The 18799-nt window shown below is 40.9% G+C and overlaps 1 protein-coding gene across 5 annotated transcripts in view; it reads right to left on the reverse strand.

Annotated features, from left to right (window-relative positions):
- The window catches only part of CPNE4 (copine 4), a 424379-nt gene that overhangs the window by 159819 nt on the left and 245761 nt on the right, over positions 1 to 18799 (reverse strand). For all 5 annotated transcript variants that reach the window (XM_045856916.1, XM_045856919.1, XM_045856920.1 and 2 more), the window contains one exon: positions 737 to 916. In XM_045856916.1, the coding sequence (XP_045712872.1) occupies positions 737 to 916 (180 nt within the window). The remainder of the gene's footprint in view (positions 1 to 736; positions 917 to 18799) is intronic.

Consider the following 18799-nt stretch of genomic DNA (forward strand, 5'->3'; position numbering starts at 1 on the left):
TTATTTATTTACTTTTAGAGAGAAGGGATGAGAGTGAGAAAGAGAGGAAGAGATACATGCAAGAGATACATCGATAGGTTGCCTGTAGCATGCCCCCAACTGGGAATCTGGCCCGCAACCCAGGCATGTGCCCTGACTGGGAATTGAACCAGCAACCTTTTGATTCGTAGGCTAGTGCTCAACCTATGCAGCCACACCAGCCAAGGCTAAGCTTAACTACTGCGTCTTGTTTTTCTCACCGACAAATGTATACAGTAATGATGTTTATTTCTGAAGATGAAGTAAAAAGCATTTATTCATCCCCTAAATATCTATTTGGTTCCTCTCCTGGGCTATTTTTGGTCACAAGAGGCTTGGAATACATGAAAATGAGCAATATTCCCTGTGTGGGGTTCTCACAGTTAGTTGGGAGATGGAAATTTATAATGCGTCAAGATATAGTTATAAGAGACACACAACCAGAGCAGAGTAAGTGCTCAATAAACAATTGTTAAATAAATGAAAGAATTCAGAAGAAAAATGATTAATTTTGCAAACTAAGTAATTCTTCACATATTTGCAGCATCATCCCTATGTAAATACAATGGACAGTGCCAGGGAAGCCCTAAAATGCTACATGTAAAAGAAAATAAAATCAAGAGAAAGAAAGAACATGCTAAATGAGAGGAGAGAAATAAATGGGAAGAAGGAAGGCCCTAAGAAGGCAAGAGGGAAGAAGGGACATCTGCTGACCCACCTGGCCAAGGGTGCACTCCATGCTGCCAAGGAAGTCAGCCTCCTTCAGCCCATTGTGGTTGCTGCTGATGTCGTGGACCTCAAACCGCAGGCGCTGCACCTCTTCAAAGTAGAAGTCCACAGTAAACAGTTTTGAATACACTGGGTTTATGCAGGTGCGAATCACCTCTGTTCTGTCAACCTGCAAGGGGAGAGAAAAAGAAAATCCACATAGGATTAGGACCTTTTATTATTAACCTTTAGGCAAATTAATTTTATGGCTTTGCCTGCTTGGAAACCATAAATACCCTCCATCGAGTCACTGAGCCAGCAGTTCAAGTCTTCGAGGAAGCATCACCCTTAGAGAATGAGCTGTGTTTCGAGGAGGAAAATCTAATTAGACAGAATGATCCGAAGCTTTCTATTTAAAGATTTGGTGTTGTTAGGCAATAGGGCAGCCAAATGCATCAATTATTAGTAAATGCCTGGAGCCTTAGGATGAGAAAGAGTCTGAGGGCACATCTGGGCTGGGTATGAGGTGTGTGTGGAGAAATTGGTAATAGATTAGTGATGTCTGATAGGCACAGTAATGGTAAATGTGTAGGTGCCCATTTTAGCCAATCTTACTCTATCTGAGTTTTGTAACTCACAATTCCCAGCATAATAAACTGGATTCTCCAATCCAGGAGAATGGATATGAAGACGACTGCCTTTGGTCTTAAGAATGCTTTTTTTTTTTCCCCCTGGATTGGGAGTAAATGGGAATAAAAGGGAGAAAACTGTTACTTGAACAATGATTAAAATAAAAAAAAGAATGCTTTATTTTGGGATTATCATATTTACTCAGTCATTTCAATTTCCTGGGCTTCAGTTTCCTTAACAACAAAAGGAGGAACAGAGGATGAAAAGTACCTTCCTGCTCTAACACTCCATGATAATAACTCTCCCTTTGCCCCTCTGTCCCAGATCCATATCTGCTACTCTCTACCCTGCTCTGTGCTCCTGCAGGCTGACCAATTTGGATCGAATTTCCTGGACTCCCTTGCCCTCTAGGTTCTGGCTGGACTCAGCCAATGGAGGGACACGGCAGGATGTCAGACAGTAGAAGTCAGAAAGAGGTGCAGGCTGTGGCTGCACGGCTCTGCACACATGGAGTCTGCTAGCAGATGCCCTTCCACAAAGAGAACCTTTACTGGGATCCAGTAACCCTGCCCCATTTCCCTCTCTTCAGACCAGCAGGTGGTAATGACTTCCTGCTGTTGCTACCTTGATGTCTTAGATGCTTCACCATCCTATGTGGGCTTCTTTATCCCTGCCCATGCCTTTGAAAAGAGTTTCAACTAGAGAGTGAAACTCTGTCTTGGTATGTCATCTGTTTTCTGCTGGTACCTTTACTGCTAAGATTCTTCTATGTCTACCACATGTAAAAATATACAACACCATTTATATTCTGGGAAATCTTAAAGGGCCAAGTTACTATCCACGATCTTACAGTATGTCTCAAATGGAGATATCCATCACTCATATTTTACAAATCAGCTGGAGTCTATGTGTATTATTGGCTTTCAAATAGAAATACTGTTTAATGAATACTTCATAAACAGCATTCATTAGTGCAAATTGGGAAAACCATTTCCTCTACTTCCCCAAGAGAACTGGGAAAGGGTCTCTGAAGACAATGAAGGGAAATGGTCTTTGACCAAGTCATGCAGGTACATGCTTTCCAGCAAAGCAAATTTGATACCTGCTGCAACCTCCACAGATACTTTTTTTTTAAAAAAAAGGTTTTCTCTTCTTCATTGTTTCTTTAATCAGATTTTGCATGCTTGCTTTTTCCTCCATATTAGATATATTTTTATTTTTAATTTTTATTTAATTTATTGGGGTGACTTTGGTTAGTAAAATTACATAGACTTTGAGCATAAAATTCTATAATACAGTATCTGTATATTGTAATTTGTGTTCACATCAAATCAAGTCTTTTTCCATCACCATTCACCCCTCCTTTATCCTTTTCTACTTCTCTTAGCCCCCTTTCCCTCTGGTAATCACCATACTCTTGTCTGTGTCCATGAGATTTTTATTTTTTATTTTTGCACTTAATCCCTTTACCTTTTTCACCCTGCCCCTCAACTCTCCTCCCCTCTGACAGGTGTCAGTTCTCTGTATCTATGGGGCTGTTTCTATTTGACATTCTAGAGTTCAGTGATCTACCCCTGGCCCAAGTCCTGCCTATGGTGCCCGTATGAGAGAGCTATCCTATAAAGAACACCTCCTGCTAATCCTAGTGAGATGGACAATCCACACTGCAAGAAAAAGAATATGATCTGGTTATGTCCCTATCCAACAGATAGAAAACCAAATCCCAACAAATGGCTGATTAGCATTTTACAAAAGCTATTGTTCAGACCAATGATGATCTGACTATTCTGGCTGTTTCTGAAGACTCAGCTTCTATTGAGCTGACTTTTACATCCCTATATACAATGTAGGGGGACGTTGTATATATGTCATTCTGGGGGACAGGGCTGCATACATCATGGCTGATTGCACAGGTACATGGATTTACTTTATGGGCATAATTATTTCTCAGTTGCCAGGAGATCATGGTTTTGAATAATAGTATAAATCAGAGGTCACAGACTCGTAGTCTTCAAGTTCAAGCTTAGTTGGAGGTATTTTCTTGGTCCCACTTAATAGTATTTTTCCCTTAATTTGTCAACATAAAAGAAAGGCTATTTCTATTGCCCAACCTTTTGGGAAAAAATCAGAGTATTTGGCAACCTGGGGCCAAATTTGCACATGGCAACAATTGGTAACTGCCCCATTCAGAAGAGGCACTCATTCTCTGGTTGCCAAGCTCTATCTTTCAATGCATTTGCAGAGAGGGGCCCCCTGCTGGGCCCCTACAGGCATCTTTGCAACATCTGGCCCAAATTTGTAGAATAATGAGCCATATAGTAAGAGATTTAATTATATTCATTTGGTATCATTTGATAGAAAATTTCAAAATGACTCCCAAGAAGTTAACTCATAGGTGGATTTGACATCCTCAAGACACAGAAACAGAACCATCTTTCCTTATAGATAGAATAACAGAGTCCAAGGCAGGTTTAGATTCTTTCCCATCCTAGTTATTTTTGCTCTGCTCTAATCACTGCAAATGGCACAAATGGCTGATATGCACCAATCCTGCTTTTCTTCTCACTTCTTGATTTTCAAAATGATGATCCCACATAGGTATAAAGTTCATGTTGGCATCAAGCCACATACATGTGGACAGACAGGCTGTCCAAGGCAAGTGGCAAGCAGCAAGCGTGCAACATTGAATGATGCAGTTTCTTGAGGGAAATGACTGGTTGGAAAGAAATTAAGCAAATACACATTTGCATTACCAAGGGAGGTAATTTCCAAAGATAATCTCAGGGCCAGTAGAAATCCTAACAGCACCTAGGTGTTCATGGAAAGAAGGAGGATGGTGATAGCAGACGTTCTCAATACTAAATGCTTATTTGAAAGATGTTTCAAACCTTTTTGCATTCCCAGCTATTATGGGAGATAGATCATCTTTTCTGAAGATTGAAGCCAGGTTTAATCTGAGTAACACAGCCTAAGGTAGCTCACTAGGATGTATTAAGGTCAAGGTGATTGTTTCCAAAAGACTATCTACTGACATGCTACTGGCTGCACTAGAATCAATCAGGCAGCTTTCTTTAAAACTCAAATTCCTGAAAAAAAAAAAACAATAAAAACCATTTAGAACCATAAGGGTCCTTTATAGATCATTAGACCATTTTATGGGTGAGTTATTTGAGGCCCAGAGAGATTCAGTGGTTGTCCTAAGGTGACAAAAATCAGTGATCAAGCAAGATGGAAAGCCCAAGTCTTTTCAAGTCAATTCTGCTATGCCGTGTGCTATTTTACCCCAGTCTTGCTGTTCTCTTTAGCTATGTAATGAAAGTACTCTCAGCTAGTAAAAATTATTTTTTAAAACTCTACAACAAACAGACAAACAAAAACTCAGAATCCTGTTCCCTACCCCCAGCAATTTTGATTCAGGAAGTATAAGCTGGGACCCAGAAATCTGTATTTTTAAGAGTGTTCCAGGCAATTCTGATGTAGGAATACCAGAGTAAGGGCTTTGAAAAGATGCAGGGTCTATTACTGACTCTTGTGGGGGTTTTATTATTTTTTTGTCAAGGCTTATTTTAATTTTGCTGGCTCTCTGTTACCAAGTCTTCAAAAAGTGTGCTTACCACCCTTCCTCTGTAGTCATAATAACCGATATATTCATGTCATTTCACAGTTTTCAGAACATGTTCACATTCATTTTTTAACTTGATTCTTATAGCAATCCTGGGATCTAATGGTACACTATTTTTTAATGAGAAAAATCAAGGTCAAATATCAGCACAAGGTACCAGGGTGTCCAACCTTTTGGCATCTCTGCACCACACTGGAAGAAGAAGAGTTGTCTTGGGCTACATATTAAATTCATTGCAACACATGATCACAAAAAATCTCATAATATTTTAAGTAAATTTATAATTTTGTGTTGGGCTGCGTTCACAGCCCTCCTGGGCTGCATGAGGCCCAGAGACTGGAGGTTGGGCAACCCTGTTAGATGATAGAGTGGGCACCTGAATTCACGTCTCCTGACTTCAAAGCTTGGACTATTTTCCTTAATTTGAGTTTATTCATGAGCATACCTTAAAAATGAAAAAATGCAGCTAGGTTATGGCATGATGGTGATAGACTCAATCATTGAATCTTGCTTTTGTAAGTTGTTCTTTTAAAAATTTCATTCTAAAACATTTTTCAGTATAATGCTAAAGTTTGTAATAAATAATACTTCTGGAATGCCTTCCATGCATTATTCAGGTATAATTGACATATAATAAACCACATCTATCTAAAGTATGCAATTCAACAAGTTTTGACACATGTGCATACATGTGAAGCCACCACCACAATCAAGATAGTGAACATACCCATTACCCCACAAAGTTTCCTCATGCCCTCTGCAGGTCTGTCCTGTCATCCCTGCCTCCCCCTTCCCCAAACAATAATTTTTAGATTTGTTCCTTGTTGTGTACATCAATGGTACATCTATTTTATTGTTGGGTAATATTCTACTGATGGATGTTTGGGTGTTCCCAGTTTGGCTATCACACATAAAACTGCCATGACCATTCATGTACAAGCATTTGTATGGCCATGTATTTCTTCGTCTCTTGGCTAAATACTTAGGGGTGAAATAAGTGTATGTTTAACTTTTAAAATTCTATTGGGCAGGTTGTGATATCTCATCATGGCTTTCACTTGCATTTTTCTAATAACTAATGATGCTGTACCTCTTTTCACATCTTTACTTGCTGTCTATATGTCTTCTATGGTAAAGTGTCCATTCAAACCCTTTGACAAACGCCCTCTTTTTATCCTTATGACAACATTATGAGGTAGGTATTATTATTATTCCCTCTTGCCAGTAGGTAGAGAGACCCTGTAAATTTCCCACTTTCACACAGCTTATAAGGGGTAGAATTTGAACCTAGGTATTCAAGCTCATGAGTCTGTGTGTTTCACCTCTGTGGTATATAGTCATGCAAATTTGAAGCTTTCGCACCTAAACCCTGTTGATCATAGTAATGCACAAGCCAGACATCAAATGTAAAATGAGGAAGTAACAGAAATTAAGTGAGTCTGCAGTGGTGTCCCTAGAGATCTGGTTTATCCACTGAGCACATCGGAGATACAATGGAGGTCCTGAACATTGACCAGCCCAATCCCTGATTGGACTGCAGAGGAGACAAGGTCAGTATGTCATTAAGAAACAGTTCAAGACCATGCACAGAATGGCTCTCTAGAACTTTGGGCTTCCAAGGGCTGTTGGAACTGCCATAGATAAAGGAGAGGATGTTGTTGGGGAGTGAGCACTGAACAATGGGATGCTCTCAGTGGGGAGAAGGTGAAGGCAGGGCCCAAACTGATCCTAGTCACTGAACAGTCTAAAGTTTCCTGAAGAAGTACAAGCCCCTATCCTGAGGGTAACAGAAGCAGAGAAGAATGACATCAGGGGCCAGAGAGACATGATGGCCTCTAGGACAGGCTTATAATTAGGTGTTCCTTCAAACTGACATTCTTTAAATATCTCCTCAATATTTAGTTAGTGAGGGTGGGAAGGAAATTAATTTTCTCTGAATAAAGAATGGATAGCTTTTCTTGATGTTCAGAAACAGAGGATTTATTACAGACAATTTTTCAAACTATATAATTTCTAAGGGGACATATTAAACCACATAAAATTTAGATAATAAAATCAAATCACTGAGCCACCAGAAGTAGCATTACTCAATTTCAGGATTCCGGTTGCTGATTTCAAGTGACTGTCCTACAGCTGCAATAAATTGTGAGTCTCAAAATCACTCAACAGAGATAGGTTGGCACTAGCAAGTGAGATATGACTTTTATCTTCAATGTAAGTGATTTCTCTACTTCCATAGGATGAAAACTCTCACATTTATTGGTTATATAACTCTTTATAACTCTTCACACGTGAAACCAAATTTACTGGTGCTATTTTTGTGATATGTCTACATGTTGAGGATGCATCATTTTGGGGGCTGGACTGACCTGCCCCATGGGCTGGGTGTCCTGCTCAACAGTTTCTAAAACCAAAAACATGCCTGATATTGGTGGCCTTTGCTTCTCCTTAATTTATAAAATCCTGAGCAGAGGCTGACCTTGTACCTTACATTCGTCTAGTGGAGTGGTTCTCATTGGGAGTAATACTCACTTTCCCAGGGGTTATTTGGAAATGTGTAGGGGCTTTTGGGATCATGACGAAGTGACATCACTGGATGAAATATCCTACACTATGGATGTTAGCCCTGGTTAATGCAGAACTACACATCCCTCAAAGCTACTAGTATTCCCTATTAGTTCAATGCACCTTCTACCAGAACTAAACAAATAGAGAAACTCCTCCAAGGGCTCTCTGGTTTTCAGAGCAATCCACACGAATGGATGTAATAAAGAGTGGAATCCTCCAGGTGAGAAACTTTGGAAGCCCCCTGTTTGAAGTAAAATTTTTGTGGGAATAACACACTTCACAGAACTATCACCTTAAGGAATCATTTTGACATCTGCCCAGTAAAGCATTTCATTCCTTCTTGAAATGGATGGCTAGTTGAGTGGTGACCAATGGAAATGATGACTTTTCTGCTCAGGCAAAGAAAGGGGTGAGTGAAAAAAATGATGTGCCTTTATTGTACACCTTCTTACCTTCCCACAGAAGGCACCTTACATGTTATCTTCAGTCCTTACTTTCAATAACTTTAAAACATACTTTTTTCACAATTTAACATATTTAAAGTGGGGATGCATGCTATAATTGATGATATGTCATTGTTTAATTGGAAGTATTTTTTAATCCATAAAATAGTGCTTTATTTTACCACTGATTTATCATTTTAGCAATGATTCTATTAAGTATATCATCCTCATTTTGTAAATGATAAGATGAAACTACATCAGAGAAGCAGTGTCAAAAAGCAAGGCTCAAACCTAGTCTGTCTGATTCCAAAATAATGCTCTTTCTACCACACTGTTTGTTATGGGTTAAATAATGTCAAAATTTGTATGTTGAAATCCTAATCCTCAATACCTTAGAATGTGACCTTATTTGAAAATAGGTCATTCTAGAAGCAATTCATAAGATAAAGTGATACTAGAATAGGGACTCTAATGTGATAAAACTGGTGTCTTATAAAAGTGGAAATTTGGACACAGACGCATGCACAGGGAGATGCCATTTGAACATGAAGGAAGATCTTAGAGTGATAATGTGTTTACAACCCAAGGAGTACCAAAGATTGTCAGCCAAACACCAGAAGCCAGGTGAGAGGCATGGAACAGAGTCTCCCTCGTGCCCTCAGAAGAAAGAAACTCTACCACCACCTTGATTTTGGACTTCTAGCCTCCCAAACTGTGAGACAATGAATGTCTGTTGTTTAACCTGCCCAAACTATGGCACTTTGTTACAGCAGTCCTAGTAAACTAAAACACCATTCTACCTCTCTCGAGAAACATCCAGCCTGGTGCCTCTCATGGACTTATCTCCAGAAAGGTGCTCTTCACCCACCACATGATAAAACATTTAACTGTTCCAGAATGAACTTAACAGGTAATTGAGAATGACAAATCTCTCTCTCATTATCAATCCAGTTAAAACCTCCCTTCACCTTCCTGCTATGCACTTAAACTTGCTCTCAAGTAAAGGGCTGCTTGCACCAGCTTGGTTCTGTTTCTGGAGCTCTGGGGGTGAACCTGCTGGAGAACCTGGACCTAGACAGCCCTTCCACCACCTGACATAGCCCTGGGCTTGTGCTGTTCAACATGGACAGTGGAGTCCCATATCCTTGACCAGGAGTGCCGCTCAGAAGTACATGAAATAATCATCACCCTACACACACTTTTGGAGAGGTCTGTAGTGCTACAGTCATGAGTCCTGAGTCTCCTTCTTCCCTTGCTGCCCTCCCCAGCCCTTTTAGGTTGCTGGCTCCATCCACTCAGAGCCCGAGCCCATCCTGCCTGAATTGGCATATCAGCTGGAGGGGTCTCAAATATGTCTACCCGTGCTGAACACCTCTGTGTCCCCCACATCTGGTCCTTTTCCCCAATGTAAATGTCCAGTTTGTGTGGCTTAGTTCCCTGGTTTCTGCTTCATGTCTCATTGCGTTGGGGGTCTTGTCACTGGACAAGTACAATCCAGTAGAACTTTCCATGATGATGGAAGTGTTTGATATCTGCACTGTCCACTATGGTAGCCACTAGCCAGACATGGCTACTGAGGCCTTGGAATGCAGCTTGTAGGACTGAGGGATTGAATTTTAAATTCAGTGAGGGTGAAGTGCTCATGAATGGGATGAGCATCCTTGTTTCTTCCATCATGTGAGATCACAGTGAAAAGTTGGGTGTCTGTGGACCAGACACAGGGCTCTCACCAGATACCAAATCTGCCAGTGCCTTGATCTTGGACTTGCTAGCCTCCACAGCTCTGAGAAACAAATTATTGTTTGTAAGCCACTGACCTATGAAAGGGGTGTCAAACTCATTTTCACCAGGGGCCACATCAGCTTCGTAGTTGCCTTCAAAGGGCCAAAATAATTTTAGGACTGTATAAATGTAACTACTCCTTAATTGTTAAGGAGCTGAAATTACATTCAGCTTAGGACATTTCTGCTTCCTTGGAAGTCCCCATTTTGACTATTGTTCATTTCATTATAGAATACAAAGACTGAAAGAAATAAGCACATTATGGATTGGTTTATTTGAATGTCTAATTCAAGAGAGCATTGCATTAACTGGCATGGTCCCGATTTGTGTACCAAGAATTAGTGAGTGTGCTGGTTATTCTCCTTTGCATTCCCAAATCTTTCTGCTCTGCATGGATTGCTTCCTTTGGGTTCCTTTTCCCAGCTTGCCTCCATCAGCTAATAGGAGGCACCAGTTGGAGGTCAGAAAGTGAGAGAAAATACAGGTTGGTGTGTTTTTCTTGCCTCCTCCCTACCCTGTGTTGCAATTTAGGCAGCAATTATATCCCTCCCGCTACAGACTCTCACAGAAGATTTCCTATAGGGCTCCAACTCTCACTGGTTCTAGCACCACCCCAACCCCTGCTTGCCCATCAAGCCCAGTGATGACTTCCCACTACTGCTAGTCCCAGAGAATCTCACCACCCCTTGCTGATTCTTTTAATTTTGCCCATACAACTCAAAGTGGTCCCTTCATTAACATTTCCTTTTTGGCTGGAACAGCAATGTTCTTAAAAATGGCCCAAGATACTACAAAACCTGCAAGAGCCTTCTGAATCTGAAGGGCAGATGAAATTGTATTGAGTCTGGTAGCTCATGATGAATGAATTCTATGGTCTGAAATTTTGAAAAATGGTAATCCATGTGAGACTCATGTGGTACATTCCTCTTCAGCACAGCATCCTATTCCCCAACCATTCCCAAAAAATGGATCATAAGCAACATTCACTGAGTACTTTGTATGCACCAGGCATTGTTCTAACCAATTCACATACACTATTCCACTTAATCATCCCAACAACCATATATTAACACTACACTATTTTATACACGAGGAAACTTGGGGTTAAAGAAGTTAACAAGTCCAAAGTCACCAGCTACTCAGTGATGGAGACACGTGGGATTTCCTTTAGACCTCTTTCCTGGAATGTGGCATCTCTCTTGAAGAGGACAAATCTGTTTGGGTACCCTGTCCAGAGTGGTTTCAAGTAGAGCCCTTTCCAACACTCAGTGCTCCAAATGCTCTTTAAGAGGAAAATAATATTTAACATCCTCAGCTGGGTGACAGGCCCTGAAAAGTCTTTTCAGTGTGTCGGCTGAGTGTCTAGCATGCCTTTGTCAGTCTTCTAACTTTCTCTTCCCTCTCCTTTTATATTTTACTCTTCAAGTCCCTTCCACTTTAAATGGCTCTGGAGAAATCTGGATATTCCCAGCCAAGGGGACATAGGAAGATTCTATGACATAAGGGTGATTTTCAGTCCCAAATCAACTGCCTTCTAACCCCCAGCCCAGCTCTAAGATGACACATAAATATCAAGCAATCAGAAACTGCCTCGCAAAATCCACGCCTGCCGTGGAAAGCAGGCAGAGCCTTGGAGGATGGCAGTGGGAAGGTGCTGGGTCGCAGGTCGCTCCTAGTCCCAGCTACTGTCAGATCCTCCTCATATGGAGCTTGGAGGCCAATCGCACACAAGTACATAGCAATTTGCACTTCACTCAGATGTTGGTTATTAACAGGATGTTCCCACCATCTTCATCTCTCCATCACAGCTGCAGAATCCTCAGGAAAGGTCATCAAAGACTAAGAAGGCTTAGTTTTCTTATTAATTGATGCTTGAAATAGTGAATAGCAACTCATGTGCAGGATGCTGCACATGCATTCCAAGTCTCACATGCTCACCAGCCAGCAGACTGTGAAGGTGACCTCACGAGCCTACATCCACCCTCCTCATGATAGATGTCCGCTGTAGGCATGAAGCAATGGGGGTCATCCCATACCTTGGGTTCAGCCTCTTAATTTTCAACTCTCCCTCCCTCAATTCCATCAGAATAACCAACATTCATTATGTTTATAAGTCAATTATCAAGTGTCCAAATTGTGAATTAGTCCCAGGATCCAAGTGGACCTCCCCCAAATGCCACTGGGCAGGAAGGAACACATCAGCCATATGCCCTCCAGTCTTCCCCACAGTGCTCCCTACTCCTTGACACTTGGCTCTCCCCGTGAAGTATATGTGGTTGATAGCAATAACCTCAGATCTTGGATTCTCAGAGTTCATAAAATCTGGGAGTGGCAGCAGCTTTCATCCCGCCTCTCAGTGCAGAGTGGATGGTGGGAACAAGGTGGAAAGGCTGATCAATTAGCGCTGTCTGCCCTGGGTGTAGGAGAGGGCAGTGGTGGCTCAGGTGTCACATGTATGTCATTTCTCGTCTATGCCAATGATTCAACATTTAGCAGAGGAAACTGAAGCCCACAGTTATGAAAATGACATCCTCCTATGTAAAATGGACTAGTTCTCAGCCATAAAAAAGGGCGAAGTCTTGCCATTTGGGACAGCATGGATGAACCTAGAGGATATCATGCTGAGAGAATAAGTCAGACAGAGAAAGACAAATACCCTATGAATTCATTTGTATGTGTAATCTAAGAAACAAAAAAAGTGAACAAACAAAACAGAAACAAACTTCTAGATACAGAGAACAAATTGTTGGTCACCATATGGGAGGGGGTTGGAGGATGGGTCGCCAGTTATAAGATAGTTATGGAATGTATAGTACACCACAGGAAATGTAGTCGATGATATCGTAATAACTATGTATGGTGTCAGACAGGTCTAGGCTTATCAGAGTTATCACTTGTAAGATATTTAAATGTCTAATCATTGTATTGCACACTTGAAATGAATATAATATTGTATCTCAGCCGTAATTATAATATAAATTAATTTTAAATGACATTCTCAAATTCCTGAAGCTACAAACTGGTAGTTGAGATGTGGACCCAGCTGGGTCTTTGAAGCCCAGCACTTCAGCTTCAACGTTTAACACAGATATACACATATACACATTCAGCCTTTGTGTGTGTGTTTGTCAGTGAGGGCTAATCCCCTACACCATCTGAAACAAATGTTTAAAAATCAAATCCACTGCAGGAGACAACACTATGGAAACAGGCCAGGCCAAGAAATGGGCTCATGGAAAAATGGGTGAGTCCAGGTGCCTCCCTCCACGAATAGCAGTCAGAGAGGACCTCCAACCAAGCCGGGCAGGGATGGTTGGCTAGCAGGGCAGTGCATGGTCAGACATCAGTACAGGTCCCTGGATGGGATGATGAATACTTTTAAACAACACTCCTGAAGCACACTCTGCAAAACACCAGCTCCACAAAAAGCCAGTGCCAAGTATCCTGAAGTCAAGTGAGTTTTACCCTTTTCTTAGCAGGCCATCCTGCAGAATATATGCTAAAGGCTCTTGAGGAGTTCTGCAGCAGATAAATGTGTTCACTTTTCTGAAGATTTACAAACTTTTTTAACCCACCTTTCCCCCCCTCATAAAACACATCCAATTAATATTTAACAGGACAGATTTGGAGGAGTTTGCACTAAAGGGTTAAGAAAGTCAGCATCTTTTACTTTGTCCAAGAGCAAAGAAGTTAAAACACCAGTGCCACAAGTTGCCTTACATATTCCACACTTGGCAAAGTGCCGAGACCAAACTTTGTTCAGTGTTTATTCATGCAATGAATGAGCAGATGACAAGGCCCCAAGTGTGTTCAATATTTTGTAGTTTCCATTCCCCCGCCTCTATTATTCCCTGATGTTTCTCTTCACCAGCTCTCTTCCCTATCTCCTTATTAAAATATTGAGCTTCTATCTGAAGCCAAACCCAAGTTATCACAAATTCTTATTATCATGAAACTCTATGATAGTAGCAGAAGATAGATTGATAGAGACAAAGGAGCTTCCTTTCAGCCTGGGGTGGATTCCAGGATGAGCCACAGACTCCCTGCCTTCTGTCCACAGTCAGTTTAGACCGGATGATTTTTGTTGAGCTGTATGCCACAGGACCTGCCTGGTGGCAAAGAAAGCTGGGCTGATGCCCGTCTGACAGTCACTAGCTACACACCAGGACCTCTTCCCACTGTGACTCAACAACAGGAACCCACTTTTTGCTTCATTTCCATATAGATCACTTTTTGTTTTACTAGATCCTGAAAATTTCTTCTTGAAGTGAAGGAATTTGCAACACTTTATCTGTTCATTGAAAAGTTGAAGCAGCTGGCACAGAGTTGAGAGAAAGGATGATGGGAGGGACACCTAGAGTTTAGGAAGCACCTTTCTTCATTAGATCCTCATTGTTGGGGGTCTTGAGTCTGCCCTGTGGTAAGCTGAGCATTAGACTGTTCTAGACCATTATAGGTGATGACGGTTCCCTCTCTGATCCAGCATATTCAAGCTGCTCCGCATACCAGAAAGTTCTCTAAATATATGTTTTTCTTTCCCATTTCTGTTTATTTCATTGTAAACATAAGAAAGAGAGGTTCTGATAAATGAAAAGAATTGGTAATCAGAAAATTAACTGCAATGGATTTTTTAGTTTCTTGCCAGCCACTTGGGTAAACGGATTCTTTATGGCAATTACCCTAAGACAGTCACAAGATAATGTCTTTATTAGAAGAGGCAAAAATCTTTCTCTGTCTCTCTTTTTCTCCTTTCCATTCTTAACTGTCTAGTTTCTCTGCCTGTAAATCCACACATAGCTACAGCACACAATGCTCTTTTTATGCAGTGTATGTCTCTTTTAGAGACACCCCCACTAATGCTGTGGCATTGCTCTTACTTACTTATCATTATGTCTGTTGATGCTTAAGAGCTTACATTGCTGGGTCCTTCACAAAGTACAAGCACGATAAGTGCGTGGGGCCAAATCTCTAAGTGGTGAAATTTCCCATCACGCTGTCATCACCATCAGTATCATTCAATCACCAGCAATCAATATTTATTGCATGCCTACATTTTGCAAGCACCAGGAGGGGTTAGGCAGTCTCATAATTATACAGAAGCAGCAAATCAACAATAGCTGATGTGCTTTGATAGCTTACCATGGGCCCTGTGCTAAGTTTCTGATGCTCATTTTCTCTCTGATGCTACACAACAGCCCTTCTAAATGGACCCCTTGCTCAACAGGTTAGAGAGTTCAGGAAATACAATCCGAAAAATATTGCTTTCTTGTGGCAACATCAATGATTTCAATGCCTGGCCTTGGCCCTCCTCCCCCACCCCCCTGGAGGAATGTTTTTTTCCCAAATCATCTTTCCTTATGTCTGACTTATTTGGCTAAAGTGAATTTCTTGCAGTTCCTTCTGATTAGCAATTTGTATGCATTTCCATGCATTTTTCTCATTCTTCAATGAAGTTTTAATGAATCCATTTGATTTTTCCAGCACTGGCCGTAGGGATTCAGCATTAAACTAGACAAATACCATCCATCCCAAAGCAAAGTTTTAACTATAGTGCAGATGTTCAATTCACTCTGCAGAAGGCCTTGAGTGCAGAGGAAGGACATTCTATGTAGTGGTGGCTATTGGCAATACTCTGTGGTGCCCTGCAGTGGAGGAATCCCTGCTCAGAGAGAGAAAGACAGAAAACAAATTCTCATAAGCAACATCTTTAGATGTACCATGTGTGTGACAAATCCAAGTGGCTCTTGATCAGAGTGGTAACAGCAGTTCTGCAAGCCCATTGTACACATTTTATCTGATCTGGCAGCTGTTCTGGGATCTGCACTGAGCGCTTTTTTCTAACTGTCCAGCAAGACATCAAGCTTTCAGGAATTAACAAGCCAAGGCTAGAATGCAGCAGATTTTGGCACCATAAAGAGAAAGCTTTTCTTACAATCAGAAAAGCCTGAAGATGGAATAAGATACAACTTGGTAGGAATGAAGAAGAGGAGATTTAAGCAACAGGTTGGGGTAGAGGGGAGGAACAGAATGTTGAGATTTCTTCAAAACCTGTAATTCTAAACTTTATGCTTGAATCCAAATAAGGATTGTTTTAAACTGGCTTTGATAGAGAACGGGTAGTTTCTAATTACCCAGAAGATGAGTTTAGTGGTTATGAATTGTCCATGGTTCATTCCCAGCTCTCTGATTTTTCCTGATCCAATCTGAGGTCTATTTCTCTTGGTCCACATGCATAAACACATCAACAAAACAGAATGTGTGTGTATATTAATCATGCCTTTTTATTTTCTATACTTTTTATGTTTTGACACCTTGGGGCCTTCCTGGTCCTGAAGGGAGTGTTCCTCTCAAATCTAGCCAATTCTTAAAGGTAGTAAAGAAGCCTGGATCACCTGTTTCACGTGTAAACCAACAAATCCAGAGACGCACACCTCCCTAATCCACCTCCTTTATCCAGCTCTTACACTCTTGATCACCATCCTCCTGCCGGGACCAGGGCCAGGTATCAGATAACAAGGCACAGCTGTTATTCCTCAGCGCTCACTGAATTTACTCAAACTAGCTAATCCGAAACTTCTCACTCTGCCTCGCCCATTTCCTTCCCATAAAAACCACAATAAAGACTTTTGCCCAAGTTTTCTTCCACTCCTGCTTCCTCCTGACTCACCCCAGTGCCTCTCCACGTGGCCCTGAGTGGCATGCAGTGCCTCCTTGTTCTGGGGAACACACCTCAGTCTTCTTCCTTTACGACAGTCATTTCCATGTGAGTATGTCTTACCATACCGGATTAAAGCAAATCCTAGGTACCCTTAAAAAAATTTAACTATAGGCAAGTACACAGTCTGATAGGCAAGAAACAACTAAAATGGAAATTTAGGGACTATTTTGTGGATTTAAATTGCTTTTCACTGGCCTCTGTGGTCAGTAAAGGAAAGAAGCTGATGTTCATTGAGCACCTACTATATTCCACTGTGCTTACATTATATTACTGAGGTTTCCAAACACAATAATATTGCAAGGTAGATGTAATCAATACCTTCATTTTAAAGGTAAGAAAACTGACCCTCAAGGAATTTATTCAGTAACTTGCCCAAGGTTATACTTTCAGCTCCGGCAGTGATGAATGTGATGCCAGGCTTTCTGCTCAAGGTATTTATTTATTTATTTAACCACAGCTACCTCTCCCTACACCAAAAATGAATGTCAAATCAGCCTCCCCTAATTCTGCTTCAAGGTAGCAAGATAGAATAGGGAAAGATGCTTCTCAACTCCTGCTGACAGAGCTGATTGAGTTCTTGAGAAAATAGCATATGCTAGACTTGATAGAGGAAAAAAGCATAATTATAACCAAGTATGGGCACAGGATATGATAAATAAAGTACTGAAACTCAGCATGTTCACTGTAGCATCACATGGACCTGGCCTGTGGCTGGTAAAGCCAGGTGTTTTCAGGCAGGAATGCCTCACCTATGCATGGCCATAGCTCAGCTCTGTGGGTCTTCATGACCCAAGACTTAATTCTTGGACTGCTTATATATTCTCTCTACATGGGTCCTTAGGTCACCTCATCTCATCTCATAGTTTTAAATAAAATTGATAAACTGATGGCTTCCAAACTGGTATCTCAAGCCCAGATGTCCTCCCTGAATGTCAGACACATTCATCTAACTGGGCTCTCCCCACCCTCATCTTAGTTCAGTGGCACAGACATTCTGCCCAAAGGGGTAAGCAAGACTGAAAGAGGAGAGCTCTTTGTGAGGGGACTGATTTTACTAGGAACATAGATAGCCTGGAGGAGTTATAACTAAGTGTTGTTAAAAACCATACAGATCTTGGTGGAGAGAAATGAAGAGAGGGCCAGTAGTCTTAAGATACAGTAGCAACAAGCTTCTTGGTAGACCAGCCAGAAATTAATAGAGAGAACCAGAGAAAGAAGCAAAGAGGAGCCCTCTGGGGTAGGAAGGCTGTGGGCCTGCCCTAGGCTGCTCCCTCTCAGGAACAATCAGAGCAGGACATAGGGCAGACTCAAAAACATCTCTATGTTACTACAATGATACATCACTGCACATGAAAATGAGGATGCAACAGTCCCAAACCTGTGGGACACTGGGAAAGCAATTCTATGAGGGAAATTCATAGCATTACAGGCCTATCTCAAAAAAAAAAACCCAAACAAACCCAAAGAACCAACAAGAAAAAGCTCAAATAAACAATCTAACTTCACTTTTAAAGGAACTTGAAAAAGAGCAACAAACAAAGCCCAAAGTGAATAGAAGGAAGGAAATAATAAAGATCAGAACTGAAGTAAACAAAATAGAGTCCAAGCAAAGATACAAAAAGATCAATGAATCCAAAAGCTGGTTCTTTGAAAAGATAAACAAGATTGACAAACCTTTAACCAGACTCATCAAGAAAAAAAATTGAAAGGATCCAAATAAATATAATCAGAAATGAAAGAGGAGAAATAGCAACTGACACCCAAGAAATAGAAAGGACTGTAAGGAAATATTATGAACAAATACATGCCAACAAACTGGACAACCTGAATGAATGGATAAATTCCTAGAAACATACAATCTTCCAAAACTAAATTAGAAATAGATTACACCTATTGAAACTGAAGCAGTAATAATAAAAAAAAACCCCAACAAACAAAAGCCCTGGACCAAATGGCTTCACAAGTGAATTTTACCAAACATTCTGAGAACTAACACCTCCCTTTCTCAAACTATTTCATAAAATTCAAGAGGAGGAAAGGCTCCCAAACTCATTTTACAAGGCCAGCAGTATCCTAATTCCAAAATCAGATAAAGACACTATAGAGAAAGGAAGTTATAGGCCAATATTACTGATGAACATAGATGCTAATATCCTAACAGAACATTAGCAAACTGAAAACAGCAATGAATCGAAAAGATCATACACTATGATCATGTGGGATTTCTTCTGGGAATGCAAGGTTGGTATAATATTTGCAAGTCAATAAATGCGATTCATCATATAAACAAAATGAATGATAAAAACCACA

Source organism: Phyllostomus hastatus, unplaced genomic scaffold, assembly GCF_019186645.2.
Source record: "Phyllostomus hastatus isolate PE091 unplaced genomic scaffold, TTU_PhHast_1.1 phas_scaffold_129, whole genome shotgun sequence".
Classification (NCBI taxonomy): Eukaryota; Metazoa; Chordata; class Mammalia; order Chiroptera; family Phyllostomidae; genus Phyllostomus; species Phyllostomus hastatus.